General features: G+C 55.2%; 1 protein-coding gene and 1 long non-coding RNA gene across 7 annotated transcripts; one reads left to right on the forward strand and one right to left on the reverse strand.

The window, feature by feature from the left end:
- Positions 1-4,198: 4,198 nt before the first annotated feature.
- On the reverse strand, positions 4,199-27,940 carry CYB561 (cytochrome b561). Of its 6 annotated transcripts, none has more exons than XM_070390041.1 (6): positions 27,831-27,940; positions 7,848-8,065; positions 6,920-7,018; positions 6,583-6,686; positions 6,268-6,425; positions 4,199-6,096 (listed from the first exon to the last, which is right to left on the reverse strand). In XM_070390041.1, exons 2-6 carry the CDS (start codon positions 8,050-8,052, stop codon positions 5,904-5,906), a joined length of 759 nt encoding a protein of 252 aa, XP_070246142.1. In that variant the 5' UTR covers positions 8,053-8,065; positions 27,831-27,940; the 3' UTR covers positions 4,199-5,903. The 6 variants fall into 6 exon arrangements, with proteins under 6 accessions (XP_070246142.1, XP_070246139.1, XP_070246141.1 ...); XM_070390038.1 differs by lacking the exon at positions 27,831-27,940 and adding an exon at positions 16,932-17,061; XM_070390040.1 differs by lacking the exon at positions 27,831-27,940 and adding an exon at positions 16,892-16,958.
- On the forward strand, positions 6,336-15,874 carry LOC138992122 (uncharacterized). Its single transcript, XR_011468011.1, has 3 exons — positions 6,336-6,639; positions 8,473-8,698; positions 9,460-15,874. It is a non-coding gene; the product is annotated as an uncharacterized lncRNA (long non-coding RNA).

Here is a 27,940-nt window from a genome sequence, read left to right on the forward strand (position 1 = left end):
GGCACCCCCGAGGGGCAGGGTGTGCCCAGCCCCATCCCAGCCTCCCCACCCCCACCCCGCCTGTCTGTCCCTGGGCTGCCTGCTTCTTGAAAAGCCACCCCGCAGAGGCAGCTGCCGCTGCTCCCACGCCAGGCCTGTGGTGGTGGCGTGCGCACTGGGAGGTAGGGCTTTCTCTTCCTTCTCCTCTAGGAATTCCAGACTGACCATCTACCATGACTAACAACAATGAACAAAGGGCTTAGGGGTAGGAGCTACCTACAAAGACGTGTCATGGAAACCTTCACCATGCAATGCCTTGAACTCCGCTCTGGCTGCTCCCAAGACAAGGTGGCTGGCTGGGGGCCTGGACACAAGCACAACGGGGCTGGTGGAGCCACTGTGCAAAGGTACTTGAATACTCACTGGGTCTTCATCAACTTTTATAATACAGACCACTCAAGGGCTGAAGTGTTGGGAACCTGCATTTCGGTGTCCAGTGCCTCGCAGCAGCTGAACCACCCTGAGATGCTTGTGGCCAGCTGATGGCCACAGCCAGAGCTTTGAAAGTCAGTACCAAATGTACACGTAATTGGACACCAAAAATCAAGTGTTAACTTTCATGTCTCCTCACCCGTTCCATCTCATTTCTTCCTGCTGACTCTGTGATATCTCTGCTAAGCTGACCTGTCAGGTTTTTGCTGGACACACACAGGTGCAGACCAACATCCCTCTTGTTTTTTTTTACGCCTACTCTGTGGAAAGGAAGGAGCCTAGCTGCTTTGTTGCTATAGCACTCGCTGGCTGGATTTTTCTTTTGCCTAATCACTAACCAGAACACCTGGTTAGGGGAACTCGACTCAATCCCTTTGGTCCCCAGGACCAGACAGAGTTATTTCTGGAAAATTCAGTACTTGAATGTACCTGCCTTATTGTGAACCAACTTACTGGAAAAAAATTAGAAATGCTGGCTCCAGATCTCTGCTTCCTTCACGGGTTATTTTGGAAATCCTGTAAGTTACACTTCCTGTTCCAGTTTGGGTTGGTTTTTTTTTTTGTGGGGGGGAGGTGTTTTCATTTCTATTTTTTTTTCCTCTGGCTGATTCCTGCTGAGTGGGGCCAGTTCCTCGTCAGGCTCAGGGCAGGTGCCATTCTCAGGCTTGGCCTCCTTTCCATCCAGCATAGCATCTTTGTCTCTGTTCTGTCTCCTCCAAATCCAAGATGATTTTAATTAGTACAGACCTGTACAGTCTACAATTAAAGAGTGATTTGTACTAACATGATTTTGATTCTTCCTCCTCTTTGCTGTCCTTTCAAGACACTTGCTGGAAAAAGCTTTAATGCACTTAGTTTTCCTTTAGGTTTTCTATAACTCAGATGTAAAGGACTTTCTCTGTACAGTATATTATCCAATGCATGTTTGTTCTCTATCCTGATATATTGAACACCACACGGTTGTGAACTCGTGCAGTGGGGAGGTCCCACACCCAACAGAGGCATCTAGCCCCCTGTGTATAAGGAAAGACATTTTCCTTTGCTGTCCTTGCTTGAGCAGTTTTATTGTCTGTACATGTGAGCTGTGTGAGATAGATGTGAAAAGTTAAATGAATGCAATTTCCTGCCCATGTATACAGATCGCCATCTGTACAATGAACTGTATGTATGAAAGCAAATGTACTTATTTATAAATGGGTAACACTTGGAAAAACATGGTGTTGTGGTGCTTTCTCCTTTCATTACAGTACCTCTCCAGGAGCTGACTCGGGCCACCGTCTCCGAGGCCCACCATGCTAAGGATGCCTCCCCCAGGGACAGCTGGCTGGGCCCAATTCCTAATGATTTGGCTGGTCGTTTATGGGATGTTTAGAGTCACCCCTTGGGGCTCTTGTTCATTCACAGAAGTTACAGAGCTCTCTTGAGAGCTGGACACCAAGGGGCTCGAGAGAACCCTGGACAAGACAGTCCTGAGGGCCCATCAGCCAAGGCCCACTGCGTTCATTGAGAAAGAGAGGAGGCTCTTTCTTCCATGGAAAAGGTCTCTCCAGCCAGGCCAAGGGAACACTGAGTTCCTCTCCTTGTTTGATTTTAATAGCTGAGGCTACACCTCAGTCCAGTTACCGTCCCAAAATCCAAGGCTGCCCGTTAGAGCTGATAGACACTGCATGCCTGGGGCAGGGGGACAGCACCAGTTATAGTTCCCAAGGCTGACTTGGTTAAAGCTGGAAGCCCACTGCTTCCAGTGATATTTTTTTCTTCAGAAGTCCAGCCAAGGGACTTCCCTTTGGTGGTTAAGAATCCACCTGCCAGAGCAGAAGACGCATGTTCAGTTCCTGGCCCTGGAAGATCCACGTGCTGTGGGGCAACTGCAGCCCGAACGCCCAGCCCCTGCTCCACAACAGTAGAAGCCGCTGCGATGAAGAGAAAGCCTGCGCACCGCAACTGGAGTAGCTCCACTCGCAGCAACGAGGGCCTGGTGCAGCCAAAAATAAAATACAGTTTAAAAAAGAAAGAAATCTGGTCAGAAATTTCCAGTCCTCACCATATAGAGAACTAGGCAGCTACACTGTGGAGAGGGTACAGATTTCCGGAAACTGGCTGGAGACTCAAAACCTTTCCTCAAGGACAGAGTCATGGGTTTTTCCCGCCCAGCTGCGACCTGTCTGTCTGCTTCAGGGACAAGCAAGGAAGGAGACCACTTCCTCGCAACACCAGACTGTGATGAACAAACACTTCTGCTGTGTCACTACATCCATTTCCCTCAAAGCACCCAACTGGGAAGCAGGAGAACACCAGGTGTGCGGTCATCCCAATCTGGACGCTGGAACTGCCTTCAAAGAGCGGAGAACTCTGGAAGTTCAGCCTGAGCAGAAACGATAAGTGGATAAGTGGTTGGGAGGGGGAAAAAAAAAAGATTTTGAAGGAGTCCTGAGGCAATGGATGAAAGGTAAAAGGAATTCTACGAAGCTAATTCTGAACAGTTGTTGGCTCTGAACCAGACTACAGAGCCACTCGAGCGGCAGGAAGCCGTGCCCTCAGTAACACTCTAGTAGGTCTTCCCCTTGCTGTTTTCATTCCCTGACAGGTGCTCTTTGTAGTTTGACACACGGCTGTGCACACGTGCACGTGGGCAGGCACACTCCCACAGGCTGAGGCTGAGTGGAAACGGAGCATCATCTTCTTTCACCTTTAAAAATGGGAGCTCCGAAGTTGTATTCCTTCGGAGACACAACTGTGCCATGGGCAAGAGAATTCTGTCACCTCTCGAGGTTCCCAACCCAATGGGTAGGCAATCTGCCTTGGAGAGAGAGGCAGCCTGGAGTCTGGCATCGTTTGAATATTCAAGCACAGAGACCCTTAAAATTCAGAAGCTGGTGCAGAAGCCATAAGAGAGAGGGCACACTTGCTGGGTCGGGATGCCTCTGCCCTCGCAGCCAGCCACCCCTGAACCTGACCACGAGGTCACCTCATGACATGAGGCAGGCCACATGTTCAGGCTGATGAGCAGACGAAGGTCCACACAGACACCCTGATTCAGGAGGCGTTACAGATGTATCAAGCAAAGACCTCTCAAGCTCTGGCTCAGACACGCTAAACACCAGATTTGATACAGAAAACAGAGTGCTGGGAAGTAAGAATCAATGTCACCGAAGGATGACTTAACCTTACCAGAGGATGTTCTGTAGGGTCCCTTTCAATAGTGAGCCCCCAGGTAAATTTCCATTAAGTGACAGGAGCACATGGTGCATCCCGGTGAGATCTGAGGTCACACCCAGCTTCGTTGGAAACACATTTGCCTGACCCTCGGGGATTGATCTAAAGTAGAATCTCAGCTTGTTCTCAAAGCTTCGCTCTTCTTCTTAAGGAATGAAGAGACATTTTTATTTTTTGAGACATTTTTAAAACAAAAAAGGTTAATGGAAGAGGCAGGGCAACTTCTTGCCTAGGTCCCATCAGGCTCTTGCGGTTCCACCCTCCTGGACACCCTGTCTGGGAACAGAATTTCTCTAACCCTTTGGAAGAGCCTCCCTCACTGGGGTCCAGAGCGAGGACCATTTCAGAGCCTGTAGTGCTCTGAAGTGATAAACGGCATGAGTCACTTTACTTTCTGTGCCCAGCCTGGGGATATGCAGTTTCTCTCGACCCTGGTAGGCAAACTTCACGTATCTGCTGAAAGAGCTGGCTCCTTTTACTGCCGCAGGAAATGAAGATAACAGGCCAGAGATCTGCTGTAGACGTTTATTGAATCATCTGTTGTACCAGCACTACACTGGACTTCATCGAAGATTGGCCACAGGCAAAATAAAACAAGCCACCACGGATCAGCTTGGCTGGGGCAGGTGGGGAGGGGGGTGCCTTTTTGGCTTATTAGTTATCCAGCATATGATTTGGCAAACAGGCCAGTGTTCAGACTTTTTTTTTTTTTTCTTTGCAAATCCAAGGTTCTGTTTCTCTCTGTGCCCTTCTGGCAAGAGAGATACACAATCCTACTCTGGTCGTTTGTCTAAGGTGGAGTTTTCCCACGTGTAAACATCAACTATACCAGGCGATCAAAGAACAGTGTAAACGGCTTGCGGTGGTGTGCGGGGGTGGCCAGCCGCAGCAGAGCTCGGAGCGGCCACGGGGTGGGGTGGGGAGCAGGCAGCCCTGCTGGGGAGGGCGCCCACCTCCGCCACCTGCCCTGAGGAGCAGCATCGCCTGAGGCGGGACCCACGGCAAAGGCCGAGTTGTAGGAATCCGAGTATTAGAGGAGATGAGCCCCTTTTCTCGAAGGCAGCATTTAGCTGGGAGAGGCAGCTGCTGAAAAACGGTAGTCAGAACTGGAAATTTTATTAATGTCTTAAGTCGACTCTGTCTTGTCTGAAACTGCGTCATGTTCCTCAAAGCCCGGAAAATGAGGAAAACAAGGAGAGAGCATTTGCCAAGTCCAAGAAGCGCAGATCAATGCTCTAATCACGTTATCTCTAGACCGAAGGCAAACAGCACTCAGCTAACAGCGTTACACACTCACAGGGTTGTGGGGGGGTTAATCTGATTCCGTCTTGGTCCCAATTTCCTGCAAAGACCGGCCGCAGGTAGGAGAGGAGACTGTCCTCCCGAACCCTCCTCATGGAAATCGAAAGGGGGCACCTTATCCTTTTCTAGTGGCAGCTTTTTGTTTAATGAGAAAAGGCCTGTGCCCTCTTGTCAGAGCAGCCTCCCGTGAGCTCTGAGGGTCAGGAGCGGAGGCCTGGCCCAGCGGGGACAGAAGCCCCTGCAGGTGGCCCAGCGCCCACCCAGGCCCACCTCCAGCCTCTTCTCTGGGCTGCCCTCTGAAGCGGCTCACGACAAGTCTGTCCCAAGTCTACGGCCCCCAAGGCAAAGCCGCCTCGGGGCTAAAGGGTTAAAGAAAGGGAAGGCTCCAGAACGCAGCTGTGCCAAAGCCTGGGTCCAGAGAGTCCCAGGGAGTCCCTCCCCTCTCCTGGGGAACCTGGCCCTGACACCAGCATATTTCACATATAATGTCACTAGCTCCGCTGCCAAAGGCTGGGCCCTTTCAGAGAGCCGGTCCTTCGGGCCGCAAGACTCCTGGCAGGAGTTCGGGGTCACACAAAGCAAGTCTCAGCTTCGCTGCGGCCTTGAGAAGGGAGCGCCCCCAACTCTCGGACCCATTTAGGCCCAGAGCCTTTCCCAAAGCTGCTCCATCTTGGGGAGGAAGTCGGGTGGCAACAGGGGCGGGGGGGGCCGAACGCGTGCTCAGGACTAACAACGACAGCAGCAGCAGCGAGGAGCGGGAAGCGGAGGGGGCCTGAATCCCAAAAATCTGCGCTCAGAGAGGACTTCCCCCCCTACCTCCACTGTGCCCAGCCCTGCCCGGACCCTCAGCGGCGGTTGCGGGACGGACACCTGCCTGGGCCCCCGGAACAGGAGGGGCCAGGATGGGGCGCCCGTCACTGGGAGCTGGGGCTGTCGCCCTCCGTCAGCGTCTTGAAGTCCATGGAGAGCGCTTGCTCTTCCGCCTGGAGGGGCCGCTTCCAGTCGGCGCGGGTCAGGATGTAGAGTATGACCGTGGCAAAGGTGGCCAGCAGCAGGCCCAGCACGTTGGCCAGGACGCCCTCGGGCTCGAACATGCTGTACTTGGTCCTGCGGGGTTGAGGCGTCGCCCTTAAACCCAGTGCCCTTCCCCCCAGCCGGAAAGATGCCCTAGGGTCCCAAGCCCGAGTCCGCCCCCCACCCCGCCCCGCCCCGCCCCGCCCCGGGAGAAAAGCCCCTGCTCGGCCGCACCGCACAGAGCCGCCGGGAGGGGGCGCTCACCCGAGCTCGAACAGCAGCGCCTCCTTCAGGCCCAGCAGGGCGGTGGCCACCGAGAGCAGGAAGATGGCGGCGCCGAAGAAGACGTGCTGCGGGCGGTAGCGGCTCCGCAGAGAAAACGAGGCGCCCGGGAACAGGAAGAAGCTAAAGCCCACGAGCCACTGGGAGGAAAGGCGAGGTGCTGCCGGGGACCGAGCTGCGCCCGCTCCGCGCAGCCCGGGGACGCCCTGGGCGCACCTGCGGGCGCACACCTGGCCGCAGCCGGTTCGGGCCCTGCTCCCTGCCCCTCCCCGCCACCGTGGGGACGCGAGGACTCACCTGCGCAAAGAAGAGCGCGAAGACCAGGATGCCGCACCAGCTGTGCAGGCTGTACAGGTCGGCGTAGCCCTTCTTCCTGTGGTGCTCGAACACCGCCACCAGGCCTGGCGGGAGGCGGGGGTAGAGAGGACAAGGCTGATGGGGACTGAGGGGATGCGGTGACCCGAGGGAAACCTGCCTGGCCGGGACTTCTGGGCTCCAGTCCCGGCTCGGTGGCTGCCAACACCCAGTGTCCCTACCTGGGGGGCTGCTGGGGAGGGGCAGGGACTGGACAGTGAAGCAGCTACTTCCCCAAGTCAGCAGAGGTGGAGGAAGGGCGCGCCGACCCCCAACTCACCCACCAAGGCGATGACGAAGGCGAAGACGTGCAGCAGCCCGTGCAGGACTTTGGTGGTGCGTTTGGCCTCATTCCTGAAGACGCGGTAAACCAGCAGGGCTTGTGGGCCGAGAGAAAGGGAAGGTCAGCGCGCTAACCCCAGCCCGCAGCCCTCCGGCCAGGGCAGCGAGGAGACACGCCCTCGGCTGAAGAGGGGACCTGAGTCTAGGGCTTGTCCAGGTACCCCAGCCACAGGAAGGGGGAAGAAAACAAGGCTCCTGCGCCCTGGCGCGCCCACCCTGCACCTTCTTATCAGCTGTCCCCAGGTATTCCAGGCTGTTTTAGGCTCATCAAACAGGCACACCAAGGTGCCACGTACTTCTGAGTTCACCCCTTAGCTTTGATGGTCTTCAGTTTGTCCAGCACCCTGATCACATATTCACTACTTTTAGCAAGCGGGCTCCCTGGTTGGGAAACCCCTGGTTCTCAAAGCAGAACCTTGTGATCCCAAGTGAATTCCCCTCTTCCGGCTGAGGTGGTCAGGGCCAGGGGGCCTGGGGAACGCCTCTTAGGATCCTGCTGCTGAAGGGGTTGCTGACACCAGGACCACCTCGAGGAAAAATGGATAGATCCAGTTTTCTTGTTTCTAGAAGGAGAAGGCCATGGCCTCCTGGCCTTGAGGCAGAGTGCATGGCCAACCACAGCCTGGATCCTACCCCAGAGAGAGGAGCTATAGCTCTGCCAAGTCCATCATCTACACACACTTTTAAGTCAGAAAGGAGTTGCCACCCAGCACACACACACACACCTTTAAGTCAGAACGGAGTTGCCACCCAGCAGCTTCAGGGGGCCCTGATTTGGATTCCCAGTGTCCCCAGGCTCTGAGCCAGCTTCTGGGGTGAAAGGGTCCCTCAAACCCGCTCCCAGGTGGTGTCACCCAGAGACTCACCATCTCCCTGCAGGAAGACCAGGCCTATGATCATGCAGAGGGGGTGCACGTTGAACTGCAGGGCACTCTCCCAGGCAATGCCGCCTCGGTACATACCAAGCCAGGCGCCGGTCATGGCCACCACGATCAGGCCCAGCAGCTGGGAGAAGGCCACGTAGTAGGGCAGCGCCCTGGGGGCACGTGCTGGGCTGGCAGGGCCCTCCATGCTGAGGCGGCTACTGCGGAGAAGATGGAAGAGCTCAGAAGAATGGCTCACAGCCTCCAAAGATCCGCCCCATGCCCGCCTGCCTCCTCCCTCTCAGCCCGCTCCCCGGCTTCTGTGCTCATGTAGCAAGCATCCAGCGGGAGGGGCCTGGCTTCCCGTAGAACTGGACCACACCTGGCTGCACTTCCACCTGCAGTGAGGGTGCAAGTCAAGGTCCTCCACATTCTGAGGAGAGCAGGAGGGCCCCACGGCAGTGCTTTGTTTCACGAGGCCCTGGGTTTTCTCAGGTCGGGTTCATGGGTGAAATACAGAGAAGTGAGCACATTCCTTGAAGATGCAGGAGTTTTTCCTCCAGATGAACCATAAAGGGCATCTGGGGTGAGAAATGGGAGCCTGACTCCCCTTTGCCTGCTGTTTCAGCTCCAGCCCCAGGTGAGAGAAGTCCTGCCAACAGAGCAGCCCCCAGCAGCGTGGCAGCAGCCAGTAGAGGGATGTGCTCTGAGCTGCTTTGCCAGAAAGGACGTGGGAGACAGGAGCCTTCAAGCAGCCCTTTCCCTTCCTGCCTCCGCCTGCTCCTCCCTGCCACACCTGGGGTGGTGGGCCTGCACTGCTCCCAAGCCAGGCTTCCTGAACTGAGCCCTGCAAGGTAAGCCCTGCAACGTAGCTCACAAGGATTCGGTGCCAGAGCATGTGTGTCACTGCTCCCACCCAGCAGACAAGGAATGGGGGCAGGTGGGAGGGGAGAGGTCTCAATGGGGCTTGGGGAAGCCAAGCCCAGGGGCCAGTGGGAGCCATTTCCTGGCTCCTCTGCCCAGGCCTGGTTGTCGCCAAAGCCAAGCCCCAGCTCCGACAGGCCCGTGTGCCAGCTCTTCACCCGGAACCTGCTGGTTCTTCCCACACTCGGGCGGGAGTGGCAGCCAGGGGGGATGGGAGGAGAGGAAGCAGTGGATAAGCAAGTATAGCCTCGGTGCCCGCGTCCTATGGCCACAGAAAGGCTCCGACAGGGCTCCCAGAGGGCCCAGCGCTCCATTCCCCTGGCTCGCCTCTTGCACTGCCCCAGCCTCTCCCAGTGGCCCTGGAAACACCCTCTTCCTTATTACCGGCAGAGAACAGCAGCTGAGCAGAGAGGTTTGACTAACACATTGTGGGATCCCTCCTAATACATAGTGAGCACAGTGGGTTTCCTGGTGGCTCAGACACTAAAGAATCTGCCAGCAAATCTAGGTTCAGTCCCTGGGTGGGGAAGATCCCCTGGAGAAGGAAATGGCTACCCACTCCAGTATTCTTGCCTGGAGAACCCTGTGGACAGAGGAGCCTGGTAGGCTGCAGTCCGTGGGCTCGCAAACAGTCGGATGCGACTGAGCAACTGACTTTTCACTTTCACTTTTCACCCTCTACCCTGTGCAGCTCAAGAGAACTAGCGTCTGGTCGATCAGGCCGTGTCCTCCTGGTAAGCGGACCGTCTTTACCCCCACTTCCCTCGGCCACCTTGGACTACTGTTGGCAATGCCACCATTTTTTAAAGTGGGGGCCGGGCAGGCAGTGTTGATAACCCACTCCCTGTAGTAAAATACAGATAAGCAAAAAAAAAACAAAAGAGAGAAATTACAAGTAATCAGTGTTTTGATTTATATCCTTTTCATACTTTCTTTTACAGAAACATGACCGTACCAATTTTTAACCTTTCTTCACTTAATTCTAGACCACGCACATCTTTTCGTGTCAGTGAACATACATCCACATCATGGTTGTCTTATTACACGACAGTTTCATATTTTAACCAATCCCTTACCTCCTGTTGTTAAATATTTAGCCAGCTTTCTACACAACACTAGGTTATCATCGCTGCACACCTAATTCCTAAATGGGATCCTGAGCAAGGGCTAGGTTCTTTTTTAGATTTTGGATACATTCTGTCAAAACACATTCCCGAAGCACTGCCTGCTTCCAGAAGCCCTGGACACAGTGATGCCACACTTCAGGAACTCTCGCTTGCTCATCATCAGCTCAATACCCACGCTGGAGACTGCTAACCCTAGTGCCAGTCTGCCTCTCCTCCAGATTTGAACCCCGTTTCTAGCTGTCCACTAACACGTCTACCTGGACATCCCCCAAGCACTGCAAGGTCCACACATCCAAAGCCACATTCCTCTCCTGACCCCCAGGTCGCCAGTGTGGCCATCTCCCCCAGGCCTCGCCAGCACTTCCCTCCCAGCCACCTTTATTGCCGCCACCCAGCAGGGCTAGAACTTCTGCCCCCATCTCCCTACCCTCCCTACCCTCATCTGCCTGACCCACAGGGACAGGGACAAAGCCAGCTCCCCAGTCTTGTTGCCCCTCCAGGCACAAAGGGCCACCAACACGTGATGGTCAAATGCCAACTCCTTAACTAATGCCATGCGGGTTTCCACCCACAGCCCCCACTGTTTTCCTACCAAGTCCACTGGCGGAGGTGCTCCCAGGCCACAGCTCTGACAGCGCAACCTGGCGGTAACCCCTCCACCTCATGCTCCCCTGCGCTTCCTGCCCCACGACCTGAAATGGGCATTTTGTTCACCGCTTTGTCCCCAAGGCTGGCCTAGGGCTTACTTACCCCAGTCCTGCCCTGAGCTAAGCCCACATGGGCCTCTCTGCAGCGGAGCCCTGTGAGCTCCCTGCAGGCAGGGACTGCATCCGCCTCCCCCTTGGGTGTCCTCTGGGATCTGATCCCTTGCGCCGACTCCAACAGGAAAACTGTTCTGAACAGAGAGATGCTGTCCTCCTCTCCTTTATTAGATTCCTCTTGAGAGCCCGGGGCACAGTCAGAATCTGATTAGCTCTGAATTAGGAAGAACAGAAAGAATGGGCTCTGCCCCAGCTGACCTGCCAGTCTGCCCTCCCATTAGACAGCGAGGACAGAGCGGGGCTCAGGGCTGCAGAGAACAGCACTCCTGGGTCCTGAGCCGCTCGGCTGTGACGCAAGCCACAGCCAGCTTTTTCCCTTCCCAACTGGTCTCATCATGAGATGGGCAGAAGTGGGAGTTCTCTTCTTAGCCATGGTACTCTGATTTATAATAAGAAATGTATGCAACAGAGCATCTAAAACCCTAGGAATTTTCAATGTGAAGAAAGCCTTAAACGTTTCTTTTGTTATGTTAATATTATACTATGTTAATAAAGCCCCTAGAAAACTGGGGGATGGTTACCAGGGGAACCAACCTTGTGACTGGAGGGTTGGAACTTTCAGTCCCGCCCTTGACTTCTGGGGAGAGAGAGGGGCTGGAGATTGGGTTCAGCCACGAACGTCCAATGATTTAATCAGTCGGACCTGTATAACAAAGCCTCCTTGAACCCCCAAAGGACAGGGTTTGGAGAGCTCCCAGGTTGGTGAACACGTCCACAAATGAACTGAACCCGAGAAGGGGGTCATGGGAAGCTCTGATCTGTAGCCTATTAGTCAGCAGCACCGGTGACTACCTGGACTTGCAGTTAGCATCTGAATGGGGTCAGGGGACAGTCTCGTGGGACTAAGCCCTTAACCTCTGAGATCTAACCCTGTCTCCAGTTAGGTAGTGTCAGTGCTGAGTTAAATTGTAGGACAGGGACTTCCCTGGCAGTCAGTGGTTAAGACTTCAAGTTTCCAGTGCAGAGGGCGCAGGTTTGATCCCTGGTTGGGGAACTAAGACCCTACATGCTGCAAGCTGTGCCCGAAAAAAAACAAAAACTGTAGGACACCCAGCAGCTGCTGAGAAATGGAGGCTTACCTGGTGGTGCTGAAAACACGAGGCAACAGTGTGATGACAAAACGTGGCTTTAATGTCCTCACTGAAAACCTCCTGAGTCCCCTAGGAGTCCGAACCCTAGTGCTGTTTGCACCCTGAGGTGGTAGCCTGGAGATGTGAGCTTTTGTGCCTCAAGGGCGGGAGCCCTGCTCTGTACTCAGCTCTTCCTGAGTTCTCTCTTTCAGTCTTCACAATAATCTATGATGGTAACAGGAGTATTACCCCCATTTGACACGTGAGTAAATTGGGACTCAAAGAGGATAAATAGTGAAAGTGAAGGTGTTAGTCGCTCAGTCTTGTCCGACTCTTTGGGATCCCAAGGACTAAAGCCCCCCAGGCTCCTCTGTCCATGGAATTCTCCAGACAAGAATACTGGAGTGGGGAGCCATTTCCTTCTCCAGGGGATCTTCCCAACCCAAGGATCGAACCCACGTCTCCTACATTGCGGGCAGATCCTTTACCGTATGAGCCACCAGAGAAGCCCAAGAGGATTCTGCTGCAGATGATTTTGGACAAGAGGATAAATGACTTGTCCAAAATCATCCGTGGCAAAGAACTGCTCAACTCAGTTGTTTATCAAGTGCCTGCAAAGCAGTACCACACTGTTGGATGCTGGAACATAAGAGACGAGACGTGGCCCCCGCCTTCCTGGGCCTTGCAGACAGGATGCAGAGCAGAGGCAGATTCTAGAGTAAAGGGCCCCTGCGTTAAACTCCACTGGGCACTCTGGATTCATGCTGGAGTGGCCATCCTACAGGGGATGCCCACTAAGGGGTGTGGCTCTGCGCTTTCTAACGCCAGTAACTAGGCGAGATTGGAAAGCTTCCTCGGCACTGAAGCCAGGATTCAGAGGACCTGACTGCTCGGAAACACGGCCCTGGGACAGCCTCTCCCCTCCCATGCCATCCTCCTGGGCCCGCCTCACCCCCTCGAGGACCCACTCTAATAAGGCAGCTCACACCCACCATTACTTCAAGCATTGGTGTCCCCCATGGGCTTTCTGGGGAGAAAAGGCTACAGGTAGAAACGGGCAGGTTAGAGAGAAGAGGCGACAGGGACAGATTACTGCAGGATCTTCATGACAGCTGCTCCAGAGGCATCTCTCCCGGTTACTTCACCCCCGTAACGAGGTGTCCCAGAGGAAGTCAGAGATAAAGAATGACCACGGACTCAGCGAAGCCTAAGCAGTCCCCTTGTCGCACCTTCCAGTCTGAAGGTGGTTCTAAACCTGAGTATGAGGGATGACAGGAAAACACAAAGGAGCCAGACCAGTCCCCCTCGGGCAGGGGAGCCTCACAGCCAATAAGCTCTAAGAGAAAAAAATCCAGATAGACCGAAAAGACAAAGCTCCGAGCAGGTTCTGTGCTTCACGGAAAATGAGCTGAGACCCCTTCAGCAACGTAGCTGCCCATCACTTCTGCGGTTCATTGTAACTGACAGCACATCTCTGTGCACAGACGGGCTGCTTCCAACAACGAGGGGTGCAGAGAAGATACTGCGAGGACTCTGGTTGGAATCCGACTCACCCACAAATGGTGGGTGAGTCTGCTAGCCCTGAAATCAGTTAGGATTCACTCCCTAGTAAGCAAATGCCGTGGAATCCTACCCCTGCGCTTCCTTCTCTCACCCTTCCCTCTTTCCTAATGGTGGTACCTCAGAACACTGGCAGCTTTGTGGCCTCCTGTGTTCCCAGAACCATGCAGGCAGCAACGTCAAGGGCCCGGAAGCAGCCCACCTGCACCCCAAAGGCTTCCTGGCCCTCCAGACCAAGCACCTGTGCGAGCTCATGTGGACCCTTACTCGGCTGCCCTCCTTCCTGTCAGAGCACAGGATGGGGATTTGGGGTCTCTGGCAGCTTCTGGAATCTCAGGCTGTGACCGTCACACACCTGCCCCCACACACCTGCAGTCAGACCCCACTTAACTTGAACCACCAGGGCTAGGAGCTGCCGCAGGGTTTGAACGTGCCAACAAGCATCCCTCTCCCTCCCTGAGCCCAGGGGGCTTCACTGAAAGGCCACCAGGCCTAATCTCATTATGAGGACCAGACACCACACACGTCCACAGCCTGGAAGCAGGAGCCTGGCCTGGCCGCAGACCTTATCGGCAGCAGCGTTTTAATCGGGTTAGAAAAGATTTTGTTGGGGGCTAGGTCTTTTCTTGGGTACAAGGGGTAAACGACTCAATTGTCTTGGAATATCCTCGAATGTGATGAAAGATGAGGCAAAATGAGGGCTGGGCTGTTAGATGGGGCACTCTCTTACCACTGGCACCCAAGTAACCCCCAGGAAGGAAGCTTGAGGTCAGACACAGAGCCCAGTTCTCCATTAGGTCCAGGGGCTCAGTGTCAGGGCTCTCAATACTTGTAGGGACTCACAAAAAAAGGTGTTGATTTCTGTTAAAATCATAAGAAAAAACAAACTAGGATTGAATAAAATATTTTATTTTTTAATCCAGCCTGGATTATATTTGTCTTTATACTGTTGTGGTTGTAAAATACAATTATCTTTATTTTTTTTTTTTTAATGGAGGAAGGAGAATGTCACAATGCAGCCCTGGTCAGATGGATGTGATTTCAAAGCCAGCCCCACTGTTCATGACAGGGAGCCAAGAGCCTTCTATGAGCCTGATTCCTCTTCCAAAAGGTAGGGGCGTGTTGAGATCCACCTTACTGGCCTGTAGCAAAGATGAAGCAGAGTATGTACCAGTGCTAGCACACTGCCGGCCACATGGTAGGCATTCAGGTAAACAGCAATCTCACAAAAACTAAATCTTTTTCTAACAGCACCTTAGGAAGAGTCACAGTTCAGAAGCTGTTGACACATGAGGTTTGGGGCTGTAGACGGCCAGATGGCAGCAGACAGCATGACTCCCTCTAATAAGTGCACACCCTCCCTTCTGCCTACCAAGAATCCCCACACTTGGGCAGAAAGCCCTGGATCTGGGGTGAATTCCTCCACCAAAGTCTTCTAGCATTAGAACCACTTTGTATTAGAAGCCGCCCAAGGGAAGATGGCGCAGGCAGGGAAGCAGTGGGACAAGCAAAGCCCCCGCTCAGGTCCTGGAGGCCCCTCCTGCCCAGGGACGGGGTGGGAGGTTGTAGCAGCCCTTTCTGTGTATGCGGCTCCCTTGGCATTTACAAGTTGCCTGCATTTTCTGCCTCAATCCAATTGCACAGAAGAAATCAAGATATGTATGAGAAGGTAGCAAAGCTTTGTGGGTTTTTTATTTGATTTTGCTATGAAAACGAAGGAACAGAACCCAGATAAGATAGAGCTTCATTTAATGAGTCAGAAAATTGTCAAAGCCAAGGTGGCATGAAAGAGGAGAGGGGCAACCAAAAGGGAGAAAGACCTGTGAGGGGTGCCAGCCTCTAAAGATATAGCTGGGACTTCGGGGTCCACCTGGATCCTCCTCTCTGTGGTGCCCTGGGGTTCAGGACAACCGGGGGGTGCCCCCCCATACCCAGGTGTCAGAGGCAGCAGCAGATCCCTTCCCCCTCTTAATTCTCCAACCCCTGTACCCACAGTTCAGGGCCTACCACGGCCAACCCGAGGGGAAAGGATTTCCCAAAGGGGAGACTCCTCGCCCACCAAGAGGCCGGGGGTGTTCCAGAAGAATGAGGAAGGGACCTCCTAGCTAGACACCTCACCCCAAAGGAAAGAGGCAGAGGGAGGGAGGCCTGGCCACTAGAAGCAGTTCGGCAGCTCCGTTTCAGGTGTGGCAAATGTCGGTTGCTGCACTTCTACCCTGCCTGGTCTCTGGAATATGGCAAAACATTAACCGTGCATCGACACATAAACTTGCGGTTCCCTGCCGCTCCGTTCTAACTTCCAAAGAGACGAGGCGCAGAGGCAGGCCGGGGCCAACGGCCGACAGCTAGCGCGTCGAGCTCTTTACTGTCGGGCCAGGCTCCGGGCCCCGAGCCCAGGGAAAGCAGGTGCAGTGAGTCAGATTGGCGGCAGGAGAGGACAGGAGAAAGACTGGCTGCGGCGCCGGGATCCTGGCCTGTTCCGGCGCGGGTGCGGTCCCGCCCCAGGCCCGGCACCCCTAAACCCATGGTGCCCCGGCATACAGCCGGGCCTCCTCCCCACTCCCCGCCGGGGCTCGGCTCGCCCCCTCCGGCCCGGGCCGCCTACCTGGCCGGACGTCTGACCCGGACCTCGTCCTCGCTGCTCCGCGCCGCGCCGCCGACTGGCCCACGAGCCGCCCGCGCCGCGCCCGGGCTGCCCCGCCGGTTCTGCCGGCCGCGCTACCACGTCGTCATGGCAACCGGGCGGCGGCGACGGGTTGGCGGCCAGGCCGGCGACGCGGCGTGCGGGGGGCGCGGGGGCCGGAAGTGCCCCGGCGGGTCCGCGTACCCTTGGCTGGGCCGGGTTCCCCATGGTGCCTGGTCTGGCTTCGGGGCCCCACCAGGCCCGAACCTTGACCCCAGCGTGATAGGGGCTGCGGCACGAGACCCGCGGCTACAGCGACCCGGCCTCCGGACCCAAGCTCGGGTAACCTTCGAATGCGGGCCTCACGACCTGGCTTCCGGGGTCCACCGCGTTCGGGGGCGTACGGGGCTCTGCTGCCCCGCGGGTGCGGGGGCCGCCTAGTCTAGGCCGGACTCGGAGGCCGCGGGCGACGCTGAGTGGGGGTGGGCTGCCTGGTCCGCCGAGGCGCGACCCGGGGCAAGACGGGAGGGGGAGTACCGGTGAACGGCCACCCTCCTCCGGCCTGGTCTCCGCGCTTCCAGATTCCCTGGCTCCACGCCCTTCCTTTCCCTCCCACCTTCATCCCTCGCCCCGCCCCGGGCTCAGGTGGCCACTAGGTGTCAGACGTGGCCCAGGGCTTGGCCCTCCTCGGCGCTCCCGCAACCCCGGGGGACTCGCCCTCCCTCGCAACCTGGAAGGTGGAGGTGTCACTCTGCAGGGAGGCTGGATTCACTGCCTCCTCAGTTCTGCAGCACACACACCCCAACACGTACACACACACACGTGCACACAGACACACACTAGGTGATGTGCCCCCTTTTCCCAAGCCAGGGACCTTTCCCAGACTGTGCCACCTACCACCCACTCACACCCATACACCCACCTCCCCCATCAGCAGCCTAAAGATAAATATCAGCTCTCACCAGCCTTTCACAAAGGCCTAGACCTTGCCACTGCAGCCTCCCCAGCCGCAGTGGCTAAGAGAGGAAGGAACCACTGCCGAGACAGGGAGCCAGCCCCTAGCGCAGCCCCGTCCAGGCCCCCCTATCCAGGAAGCACTGAGAGTAGATAACAAGTCCAGCTCAGACTTTCTACAAGCTCAGAACAAAAGGTTCTTTCCTGTCGGATGCCTGGCACGACTCACCAAGGGCCTGGAGGTAGTAGTGAAGTGGGGTTTCCTCCTGTAGAGACCTCAAAGAGCCTCAGCAAAGGGACACCACCCCCACCCCCCACCCCAGCACTGTGGGCTCCCCATGGGCCTGGCCAAGGTGGCCGTGGGGATCCAGTGCCTCCTTATAGACAGAATATGCTCTCAAGCCATGGCAAGACCTAAGTGTGCCTGTTGCCCTGGGCACACCTTCTGATGGGGCAAACACAGCTGGGCCCACCCCCTCTGAGTGACCAAGCTTAAACCTGCCATGAACAGAAGTTTTGTTGGGGTAGCGCTCCAGCCAGAGGGAATTCATGGACATTTTAAATTAAGAAACAGCTTCCTTCACATGCCAACAGGCAAACAGCAGGCCACAAGTACAAGTACCTTGTGAGTTGTGTCCTTGGAAACAAGCCATTTCGCATTGTTTGGCCTGTGTGTTTGGGTTTGGAGGAGGAGGACTGAGGTGGACAGGGCTGCAGAGAGGAGCAGAGCCTCACTGGGGACCTGATTTGAGCATCCTAGTGTAGGGCTGGAAGCCCCTTGTGAGCCAGGGGAGAGTTGCTGAGGTGGGAGGGAGGTCTCCCCATCCCCCCACGGCCCTGTGGCCTGAGCAGCAGCACTTCCCCCTAGAGGGGAGAGCACCTGGCCCCCAGCAGAGCTCTCAGGAGGGGGTGGAGGTGGCTCTCTGAGCGAGGCAGCTTGCCTCCACAGGGGCCAGTCACACAGGGACTCAGCTTGAAGGACGCATGTCTCCACCCCTTTAAAGAGCAGACGATGCCACCGCAATGCGGTCAAGCAGCAGGGCCGCGTGGCCTTGCCACTGCTGCCAGTATCCCTGAGCCCGGGGGATGGATACTCACTCGCTTCCTCCCCCGTCCCTGCTGCTGAGGCCCTCAGCCTGGGAGGCCAGAGAAGCATCCACCCTGCAGTTGGGGGGTGGTGACCGGCAAGGGGCACAGCCTTAAACCCCTTCTTGGGGACCAAGGATGTGGGCCAAGGTTTCCCCATGCAAACCCTCCCTTCCTACGCTCACTACACTACACTAACCTCTGTGGTCCTCAGACTCAACAAGTTCACGGGCCACTCTCCAGAATGTTCTTCCCCAATCATCACTTGGCTTATTCCTTCAAATCTCAGCTCAAACATCCCCTCCTCAGAAAGGCCTTCCCTGACCACCCAGTCCAGTAGCTGGAGTCAGAGTCCAATACCTGGGGTCAAGGACTGAGATGCAGGGAGATGCACTGGGTTAAATGTGCTAGTGACAGCCCTGGAAACCACGCCTTGAGCGTTCCCTGTTCTCTGGCCAAAAGCATTCAAAGAGCAGGAAGAACCCAGACTGAGCAGAATGCACTTTATAAAAGTAGTTCAGATCCCCTAGCAGCTGGTGGGTCACATCTGCCTTGCTAGGGTTCCCAGACTTAGAAGGAAAACACCCCCAGGGTGCCCTGTTAAATTTAAATTTAATTAAAAAAAATTTTTTTGGCACGAGTATGTCCCACATATGACATTGGAGAAGGAAATGGCAACCCACTATAGTATTCTTGCCTGGAGAATCCCATGGACAGGGGAGGCTGGAGGGCTACAATCCATGGGGTGGCAAAGAGTGGGACACGACTGAGTGACTCACACCACCACCACCACCACATATGACATACATATACTAAAAATGTATTAGCTGTTTATCCAAAATTCAAATCTACCTGGCTATCCTATATTTTATCTGGCAGCCCTACCCTTGCTCCTGCATGGGAAGGACAGAGGGGCCTCCAGCAGTGCCCACCCCGCCCCCGCCCCCGCCAACAAAGCATCCCTGCCCCCAGCGGGCTGAGACACCAGTCACCTCCTCTTCAGCACGTGCCTTGGCAGCGGCCTTGACCTTCGGCTGCAGAGAATACCAAGTCAAAGGCCGTGGAGATGGGTTCCCCAGCTCTAAGTCACTGTAAGAGGCAAACACGCACAATCTGTTCACTCTACAGTTTTCATCAAGTGCCTTCAACGTGCCAGGTGACATTGGGATGTAAGAATGAGCAAGACGGGCACAGCACTGTTCTCTTCAGGCCCTCACAGTGCAGAGAAAGGGCACTTCACCCAGATGGCAAGGGTCACAGAGGCTTCTGGGACACGGCATAGTGTCAGAGCCGCAGGGCAAGCAGGGGTTAACCTGGGAAAGGGACAGCAGGGAGCGAGCAGGAGCGCCCCCAAAAGGCAGGCCCACCAGCACTGCCGGAGTAGGGATCAGGGGTCCGCACGCCAGATCCAAACCCCATGCAAGCTCTGGGAGGTAGGCCTGGTGCTCAGGTGGCACATGGTCAAAGGGCACACCCTTTAGCAGAGCGGCCTCCAGGCAGGGGCGGCATCATCAGACCTGCTTCCTGGAGAACTTGCCCCGAATTCCTGGAGAGAAAACTGATCTGACTCTGAAAGGACATGGCTACTTCGATGAGTTTTGAACGGAACGATGATCACTCAGCAGGGAAATCCTCTCTTCCAGCCCCTAGAAGCAGGGGTGGCCAGAAAGTGAGCAGCCAGGCATCCAGCAGGGCCGCAGTGATGGTGGCTGAGCGGCAGCGCTGAGGCAGGGGAAACTGCAAAGCTTCCAACCAAGGCAGTGAGTCACCTGGGGCCTCTGGAGGGCGAGGGGAGGGAGCTGAGGGACGTCATGGGCTATGGGTCCCGGGTTGACCCCGAAGTTGGTCCAGTCTGGAAAAACAAGACTGAGATAAACAAGAGTAACCTGTCCATGAGCCAAGAGAATACCGCAGAATGAATGGAAAAGCCATGAGAACTGGGACAGTCAGGCCAACTTTCATTTCTGCCGCCCAGAGCAAACAGGATGTGAGAGGCACAGCCAATCGGCCAGTGCTGGGCCCCCAAAGTGGGAGGCGGTGGAAGGGGTGGGTTTTCCCAGCCTCTGTGTGATCTGTGCAGCGCTTGGGGTGCGAGGGGTGAAGATCAGGACGAAGACCATTTTTCCTTCCTTTCTTTCAACAAAAGTTTGTTGGGTGCCCACTTATGCCTTACATTGTTCCAGGCCCCAGACAGACAATAATCCATAAGACAAACATGGTCCCTGCTTTCATGAAACTTACATGAAGTGGGGGAGACAGATAATTAAAAGATAAGCGAACGACACACACAGAGAGAAACATAATTGCATGTAGTAACAGGTGATAGGAAGAATATTAGGCAGGGGAAGGGGGTGGAGTGCCCCGGCAGGGAGGGCTATCATAAAGGGGTGCTGGCAAAGGCTCTCAGAGGAGAGAGAAGTAAGGGTGGAGGGAAGGCCCGGGGAAGTGACTCCAGCCAAGGGAACGTGTGGGAAGAAGGGTAGAGGCCCAGGACGGAACGATCAGGTTGCCTTGATCCTGCCTCCCCCCTGCCCTGGCCCTCCTCATACCCCAGCACAGGCGATGTCAGCCACGTATGCAAACAGAGGAGAAAGGAGGCATCAGGTCACTTAGAGGGTAGAGGTTGACGATGTGAGGCGTGTGGCAGAGACCCCCACCCGAGGTTCCGGGGTTGTGTCTGGGCACTGACCGCGTCTGTCATCTGAACATGTCATCTGGAGAATCCAAGCGTCCCTCCCGGTCATTAGGGCACCACTAAGCTCCCCCGGCCCAGCCCATGTTTACCTGTGGCTGGTGGCACAGCAGCCCCAGCCCCAGCATGACCCCCACTCAGATCAGCACCCCCCGCCCCCCATCGTGGAACTGCAAGCGAGCATGTGTCCCAGCTGTGCCGTCAGTCGCACCTCCGCACTGCGCTCCCAGGGCCCGCCAGTCGTTGAGTCAGTCAGCAGACACTGAAGACCCGCTCTGGGAGTGCGAGGTGCATTGTGGAGAGCAGGAGAGACACAGGAAGGACTTCCCTGGTGGTCCAGTGGCTGAGACTCTGCGCTACCAATGCAGGGGTCTGGGTTCCATCCCTGGTCAGGGAACTAGATCCCACATGCCGCAACCAAGACCTGGCGCAGCCAAATAAATATTTTTAAAATAGAAAGACCCAGGAGAGCAAGGGTGTAAGGCGGGGGTGAGGACTGGCCAAAGCTGGAGTGGTGTCAGCAGAGACAGGAGGAGGAAGGTATGAGCTACCGATAATGACAGCCATCTAATCACCTCCGCTAACCAGCCATAAACTGCAGGACTGGGCCTCCTGCACTTTGTTCAGAGCTTGTGACAGCCGAGCACTCATCTTGGCTCCTTAAGCTGCTGCAGCTCTGGCCCACAGCCCCAGGTGCCCAGCCGAGCTCCTCACGCCAGGAGGGTGGTGAGGATGTGGAGGCCTTTGAGTCGAAAGTGCAAGGTGTCCAGGCCACAGTCAGGAGGATGCCCTGAGATGGGCAGAGGCTCAGGCAGTGATCCCAGCTGTGGCTCTGTGACAACCTGCTTCCAGGGCAAGACGCAACTGATCCCCAAGGAGCAGAAGGAAGGGGCGGACAGACCAGGCGTCATCCCTGACGACGCACCGTGGCTGGTGGCTCTTCCATGGTCAGAGCAAGTTAGCCGCCTGCTTGTCCTGAGTCAGAGGTTTCTCTGCCCTGCCCCTCCCCTCATCCTTTTTACTTCTCTTGACCTGGACCATCACCTCCTGCCTGAGTGCTCTTATCAGGCCAGCTGATAGGAGTGGTGCTCCTCTCAGGTCCTTGATATGAGAGCAGATTAGATTAGAAGGTACCTTGACCTTAGCTCTTGGACTGCAAGGAGATCAAATCAGTCCATCCTAAGGAAAATCAGTCCTGAATATTCATTGGAAGAACTGATGCTGAAGCTGAAACTCCAATACTTTAGCCACCTGATGAGAAGAACTGACTCAATGGAAAACACCCTGATGCTGGGAAAGATTGAAGGCAGGAGGAGAAGGGGACAACAGAGGATGAGATGGTTGGATGGCATCACCGACTCAATGGATATGAGTTTGAGCAAGCTCCAAGAGTTGATGATGGACAGGGAAGCTTGGCGTGCTGCAGTCCATGGGGTCGCAGAGTCGGACACAACTGCGTGACTGAACTGACTGACTGACTGACCTTAGCTCAGAAATTCCCTCACCTAAGAAGCCACATTCCTCGGATCCCTCCCAGCCAGTGGGAGACCCTCAGAGGTAGGCAGGTGCCAGGGAGAACCAGGGCCCTCGTCTCTTGCCTCATGGCCCCCTGTGGGGCACTCATACCTCCTGCTCTTGAAGGGATCCCAGGGGCCAGAGCCGGGCCTTCCTGCTCCTTCAGTAACCAGTAGCTCAGGTCTTCTGGGGAGCTCACCCCAAAGCTCCAGGGCCCATGAGTGATGACCCTGAGGGCCATCTCTCAGGTCCCATGGACCAAGGCTGTAGGAAGGCAACGAGACTCGAAGTCATTGCCCTCCTGACATCCCTTTGTCCATTGTGCCCTTCACAGCTTGGAAGGCAAGGTCAAGTCTAAACGGATGTGACTTTGAGTGCTCTCATCCGTGTTGAGTTTTTCTCACCTTCCATGGGCCTGTCTTCATCTGATAAACACAGGCACCTCAGAAAGCTTAATTTGGCCCGGGGCTCAGCCCTGGCTTCACTTGTCCAAGGAGTCAAGACCGATGGGACCATGCCAGTGAGCCCAGCTTCTAAGCCCTTTAGAGACCCTGTGCTCTGCTTCCTGCCCACGTGGCATCCCCACAGCATCCCGGTGGCCAGGTCAGTGGCAGTCATGTGCAGTGAACAGCACTAGCTTCTCCAACCACCACCCCCCCAAGATGACTGGTTCCCACTGGGCCTGCCCCATCCAGGTTCCTCCATGGAGAGGTGTCTCCCTGGCTGGCTAACCATCACAGAAGTTCTGCTAAGATAAAAGGGAATCAGCTCAGGTTCTTTCTTCCTCTTACGCACATTGGTCAACCTACCCACCCCACTGTCCAGGGAGGTGACCTGAGGGGGCCTTTGCCCAGCCACAGAAGGCCACTGCCTCTCTTCCTCCACAGACTTTGTGCTTGATGTCTTCATGAAAGGCCCTCTGGAGACATCTGCTCAATGTCTCCTAAAGCAGGGAAACTACTCCAAGGTGTCGTTTTCTCCCCTAGGAACCCCTCCTCTTACCCACCTTTGATGCCTTCTGGGGCATTTGTTTATAGAAGGGTCCCAGGGGAGGGACATGGAGACCAGGCCGGGTGCAGGTTGCTGCTGGGGCTGGCAGTGGGGCTGGAGGCCCTTAGGGGGCCCTGGGTATGTCAAGGTGCAGGCACACCGCCCAGCAGGAGGCTGGCCAGACTCTGGTTCCAGGCGCCACCTGCACACCGTTCTGATGGCAGCTGTCCTCCCAGCCCCCGTCTCTGTGGCTCCCCATGTTGCCCTCTCTGCTGCCACTTCAGGCCTTGTGTTTCCCTCTGAGTCTCTCTCTCAGCTTCTCACTCAACCTCTCCCTCTCCCCTCCACCTCTGTCTTCTGTCTGACCTGAGTCCCCAGGCTTCCAGGAGAGATGATCTCCAGGCTTCAGGGCATGGGCGGTTTTACCTAGTTTCCTGGCCCCTCTGGGGACAGTGAGTTAAGGTCCGTTAGGATTCTGAGCTCCAAGCTGGGCCCCACTGGGGTTGGGGAAGAGTCTCTGGCACCCAGTAGGGCCGTCCGAGCAGGAGAGAGCTGGCCATGCCCCGGCCTGACAGCTGAGGCCAGTGGGCGCCTGGGCACACCCACCCACAGCCCCTCACCACCATACACTCAACCGCTCAGCGAACCAGCCAAGTGCGTGGGTGGCTGGGCCCGCAGCAGGCTCTGGAAATGCAGATGTGATGATGGCACTGCAGACCTGCTTTGGGGGAAGGAAGGTCCAGCCTTGGGGGACAGTGGTGATAACCAACTCTGGGGACCGTAAGCATTGCAGACGAAAGGAAAGAATAGTAGGAAAGACTCAGGAGCCCAAGGATCAGGGTCTGCTTGACGTGCCAGTGGGGCAAGCTTCTGTCAGCCCTTGAACTGTCAGCATATGAAAGGAATCTGACTACAGTGGCAAACGTGTAGTTTGCCCCATGAGGACATTAAAAAAAAAGTCATCTTTTTTCTCCCAGCACTGATTTATGAGAGAAGTATTTGAACTATTAAAAAATAAAAGATAGAAGAACACTTAGAATATAAGATACTGTGACCAAGATAGGGCAGCTGGCAACTTGGCCGATGTGTCCTGATCGATTTTCTGTATCTCACCGTCCTTTGATTTTCTTGCTTTCTTGCTGACTGCTGAACACTTTATCAAGGGCCAGATCTGCCAGGGTACTGGCCCTCTGGGAAGCGCTGATAGAGGGGCCTGTGCAGGTGGGGCAAGAGCTGGAGCCCTGGGGAGGGAGGGGCAACACAGGAGGGACTCTGGACCTCACACTCCAGAGTGCAGATTTTATCCCCCAGCCAATGTGGAGCCAGGAGGGGCTCCCAGGAATGGATGCTGTGGTCAGATCCCCACTTTGGGACAAGCATTCATTGCCACAGCTGTAAGGATAGGGGAGCCTAGGGGAGGGGGCTAGTGGAAATGATGAGGGTCTGTCCCAAGGTGGGGACAGTGGTGGTGGGCCTGGAGAAAGGGGCGGAGCCAGGAAGAGGAAGGTGTCCTCCCCCATTCACGTGGGACCATGAACAAAGATAACCTCGGGAGGGCAGAAGCAGGAGGAGCAGGATTAAGACTAAGGATTAAAAATAAGAACACCCTGCCTGGAAAGAACGTGGCATGTGACACTTTGGGTGAGAGTGGACCAAGGCAGAGAGCCTTGCGGAAGGTGGGGGAGGAGTGGGCAGCGGGCGGCTCACAGTGGGGGCACTTGAACTTGGGGTTCACCTCTTGTACCACCTTAGTCAACTCACTAACCTCTCCATGCCTTAGTTTTCTCATCTGTAAAATGGGAACCAAATAGTAGCTGACTCATAGGGTTGCTGGGAAGTTTACATTAAAATGTGTAGAGCCCGTAGATGCCCTGCTCCATAGACATGGCCTGACATTAATATGCATTGTCACGTTACCCCCCAGCACCCACGCAGCCCCCAGAGCACAGAAGGGATTATTAATTTTGGTGATGGGGGCGCGATCAGGGCAAAATACTAGGCCTGGCTTCATGGGAGGCCCCGGGCTCAGAGCCTGCCTTCTGGAGTCCTGGGCAGTGGTTTGACTGCCCCTGGGCTCCCTTGGGCGGTTCCTACCTGCCACTCCCACACACGCACCTAACAGCGACCAAGATGGAAACTTGCTGAACTCATGACAGCGCTGGTCCCGGGAATGGAAGGGACTCACACCCCCTAGAAGGTTCTCTGGGGCAGATGCCCAGTCCACCTACAGGACTGGACAGGAGGCAGGGACAGGGGGCAGAGGGTCTGGGCATCACAGGAGGGACTGCGGACTGGAGGAGACGGGAGTGTGAAGCTGGCTTCTCAGTCACCCACCTCCCTCCCACAAAGAACCAGCGCCCTCCAGAACCAAATCCTCATCCCCTGCGCCCCGCAGACCTGCCGCTCACATGTTTGCCACCGAGGAACACGCCTTCCAAGGCACCGTCACCCCTCAACTCCCCCACCCAGCCCCCATCCACTCACCCTCAGTAGACCCTGAGTCTCCCACTTTCCTTAGGCTCTGTGGGGCCCTGAGCCCTGGCTTCTCCTGCCGCCTCTGGGCCTCCAGAGTTTGCTAATCACATCTTCACTGAACACCCTGAAACACAATTGTGGTCCTGGCGCCATCGAATGCGAGCCCTTCCTCAGGAGGAAGTCTGGCCGCCCACCTCAACTTGGCAGCCACAGCCAGCTCGCCAAGCCCCTACTCACAGCCCTGTGCTGACCCGGGGAACTTGCTTTCTCTTTCTCCTCTGCTTCAAATGCGAGTCCTCCAGCGACTGGCCTGATCAAGTCCTACCCCTCCTGTCAGGGCTCAGCCAAGCGACACCCCCAGGCAGGGCTCAGGGCCTGTCACCGCTCTGGGAATTGCTTGATGAACATACAGGGAGTCTGTCAGTGAGACCATCTCCAGCACAAGCAAGGTGCCCGCACCCCGTGGTCTCAGGAATGTGCAGAGAAACCAGCGAACAACAGAAAAGGAAGGAGATATTTTTAATGAAGACCAGGCAGGATTAGGCAAGAGGAGACAGAACAGATGTGAGTCAAAGATTACTCAGATGTTCCTGGCCTGGGAGGCAGAGATTGTCACTGTCCACGGCCGTGGCAGAGCTGGGCCTCTGCCTGGGCCTGGAGTGATACAGTGCACCTCCCCTTCCCCTGCTTCCTGCGGCTGGGGGCCTGACATCCCAGAGGCGGAGCATAGCGCAGACCGGGGCCACAGGTGCTTAGGGCATCTACAGGGCACAGTCCTTGGGATGTCAACATTAAAAAACAACAAGAATGTCTTGCTAAAATATAAACAAGTAAAACAAAACAGTAGTTTGCTGACCAGGTGTGTGCTGTACATGAAACTGAAGGGAAGACCTAAAAGAAGACAGGAAAGTTAAAATTTTCTCAAAGGATACGATTGCTGAGTCAAAAGCAGTAAGACTGAATTCTGCAGATATTCTGCATTTAGACAAGAGGTAAATCAGATGCACATAAACAAACTGGTAATTTTTCACGTGAAAAAATCTAAGGGTTTTCAACTCCAGGCTCAGGCCAAGCCACAGGACAGATGAGACTGCCAGAACAGCCATGGCCCTCAAGCTGCACCAACAAACACATTAACTGGGTCAGGACCCCTCTACACCATCTCAGGGGTTTAACCAGCCCAGGGGCCTTCCTCAAACCTGAAATGAGATCTACCAGGAACATGGATACTCTGCGGTCCATTCACTAGCAGACGAGCAGGTATGAGGGGTCTGAGGACCACCTCTTCCCAGGAACCACTGAAAGTGATGGACTTCTTTTGAAGAAAAAGAGACGTGGACAGACAGACCTCTTCTGTTTGAGGGAGGTTTTCTTTGCCAAAGACAGAAAACAGAAAGTGTTTCTCTGGAGAGCAGAGAGAAGAAGAAGCAGCATAAGTGATAAGGCATCAAGATGATCAGTGGTGATGAGAATCATTAATGATCAATCCTGCCGGATTAGCAGGAGAAAGCAAAGAGTCCTTCAGACAGCAAGGAAATCAAACCAGTCAATCCTAAAGGAAATCAACCCTGAATATTCATTGGAAGGACTGATGCTGAAGCTCCAATACTTTGGCCACCTGATGCAAAGAGCCGATTCATTGGAAGAGACCCTGATAGTGGGAAAGATTGAGGGCAGGAGGAGAAGGGGGTGACAGTGGATGAGGTGGTTAGATAGCATCATTGACGCAATGGACATGAGTCTGAGCAAACTCCAGGAGATAGTGAAGGACAGGGAAGCCCGGAATGCTACAGTCCACCGGATCACAAAGAGTCAGACCCAGCTTAGCAACTGAACAACAGCAACTTATCTGAAGTAAAATGCATCCCATTTTAATATTCAAAAACCTATGTACTGGGACTTTAGTGGCTAAGACTCTGCACTCCCAGTGCAGGGGACCCAAATTCGTTCCTCGGTCAGGAAACTAGATCCCACAGGCTACCACGAAGACCTGGTGCAGTCAAATAAACAAATATTTAAAAATAAACCTGTGTACCATTAATCATCTGATCCTCAGCCTGGCTGGGGGCCTGTGGACCAGAGGAAGGAATGCTCCTATGAAAAGTAGGCTGTGCCTCTCTTTCTGAGCCACCACCTTCCAGTAACTCACCAGAGTGACCAACAAAAAGTGGGGAGGAGAGGCTCCTGTTGTATGCTCTCCAGGCCTTTTAGAAACGGGGAGCTGCTCCTTTGGCCACATCTTCACCCGAACCTACCAGA

The sequence above is a fragment of the Bos mutus genome, chromosome 19 (genome assembly GCF_027580195.1).
Source record: "Bos mutus isolate GX-2022 chromosome 19, NWIPB_WYAK_1.1, whole genome shotgun sequence".
NCBI classification, from domain to species: Eukaryota; Metazoa; Chordata; class Mammalia; order Artiodactyla; family Bovidae; genus Bos; species Bos mutus.

Bases quoted from the DNA above. Each gene is read 5' to 3' on its own strand.
- CYB561 (XM_070390041.1), bottom strand. From the start codon at position 8,052: ATGGAGGGCCCTGCCAGCCCAGCACGTGCCCCCAGGGCGCTGCCCTAC. The intron at 6,687-6,919 runs GTGAGTTGGGGG...GCCTCCCGCCAG, and splicing joins CTTCGTCATCGCCTTGGTGG to GCCTGGTGGCGGTGTTCGAG. The intron at 6,097-6,267 runs GTGAGCGCCCCC...TCAACCCCGCAG, and splicing joins GCGCTGCTGTTCGAGCTCGG to GACCAAGTACAGCATGTTCG.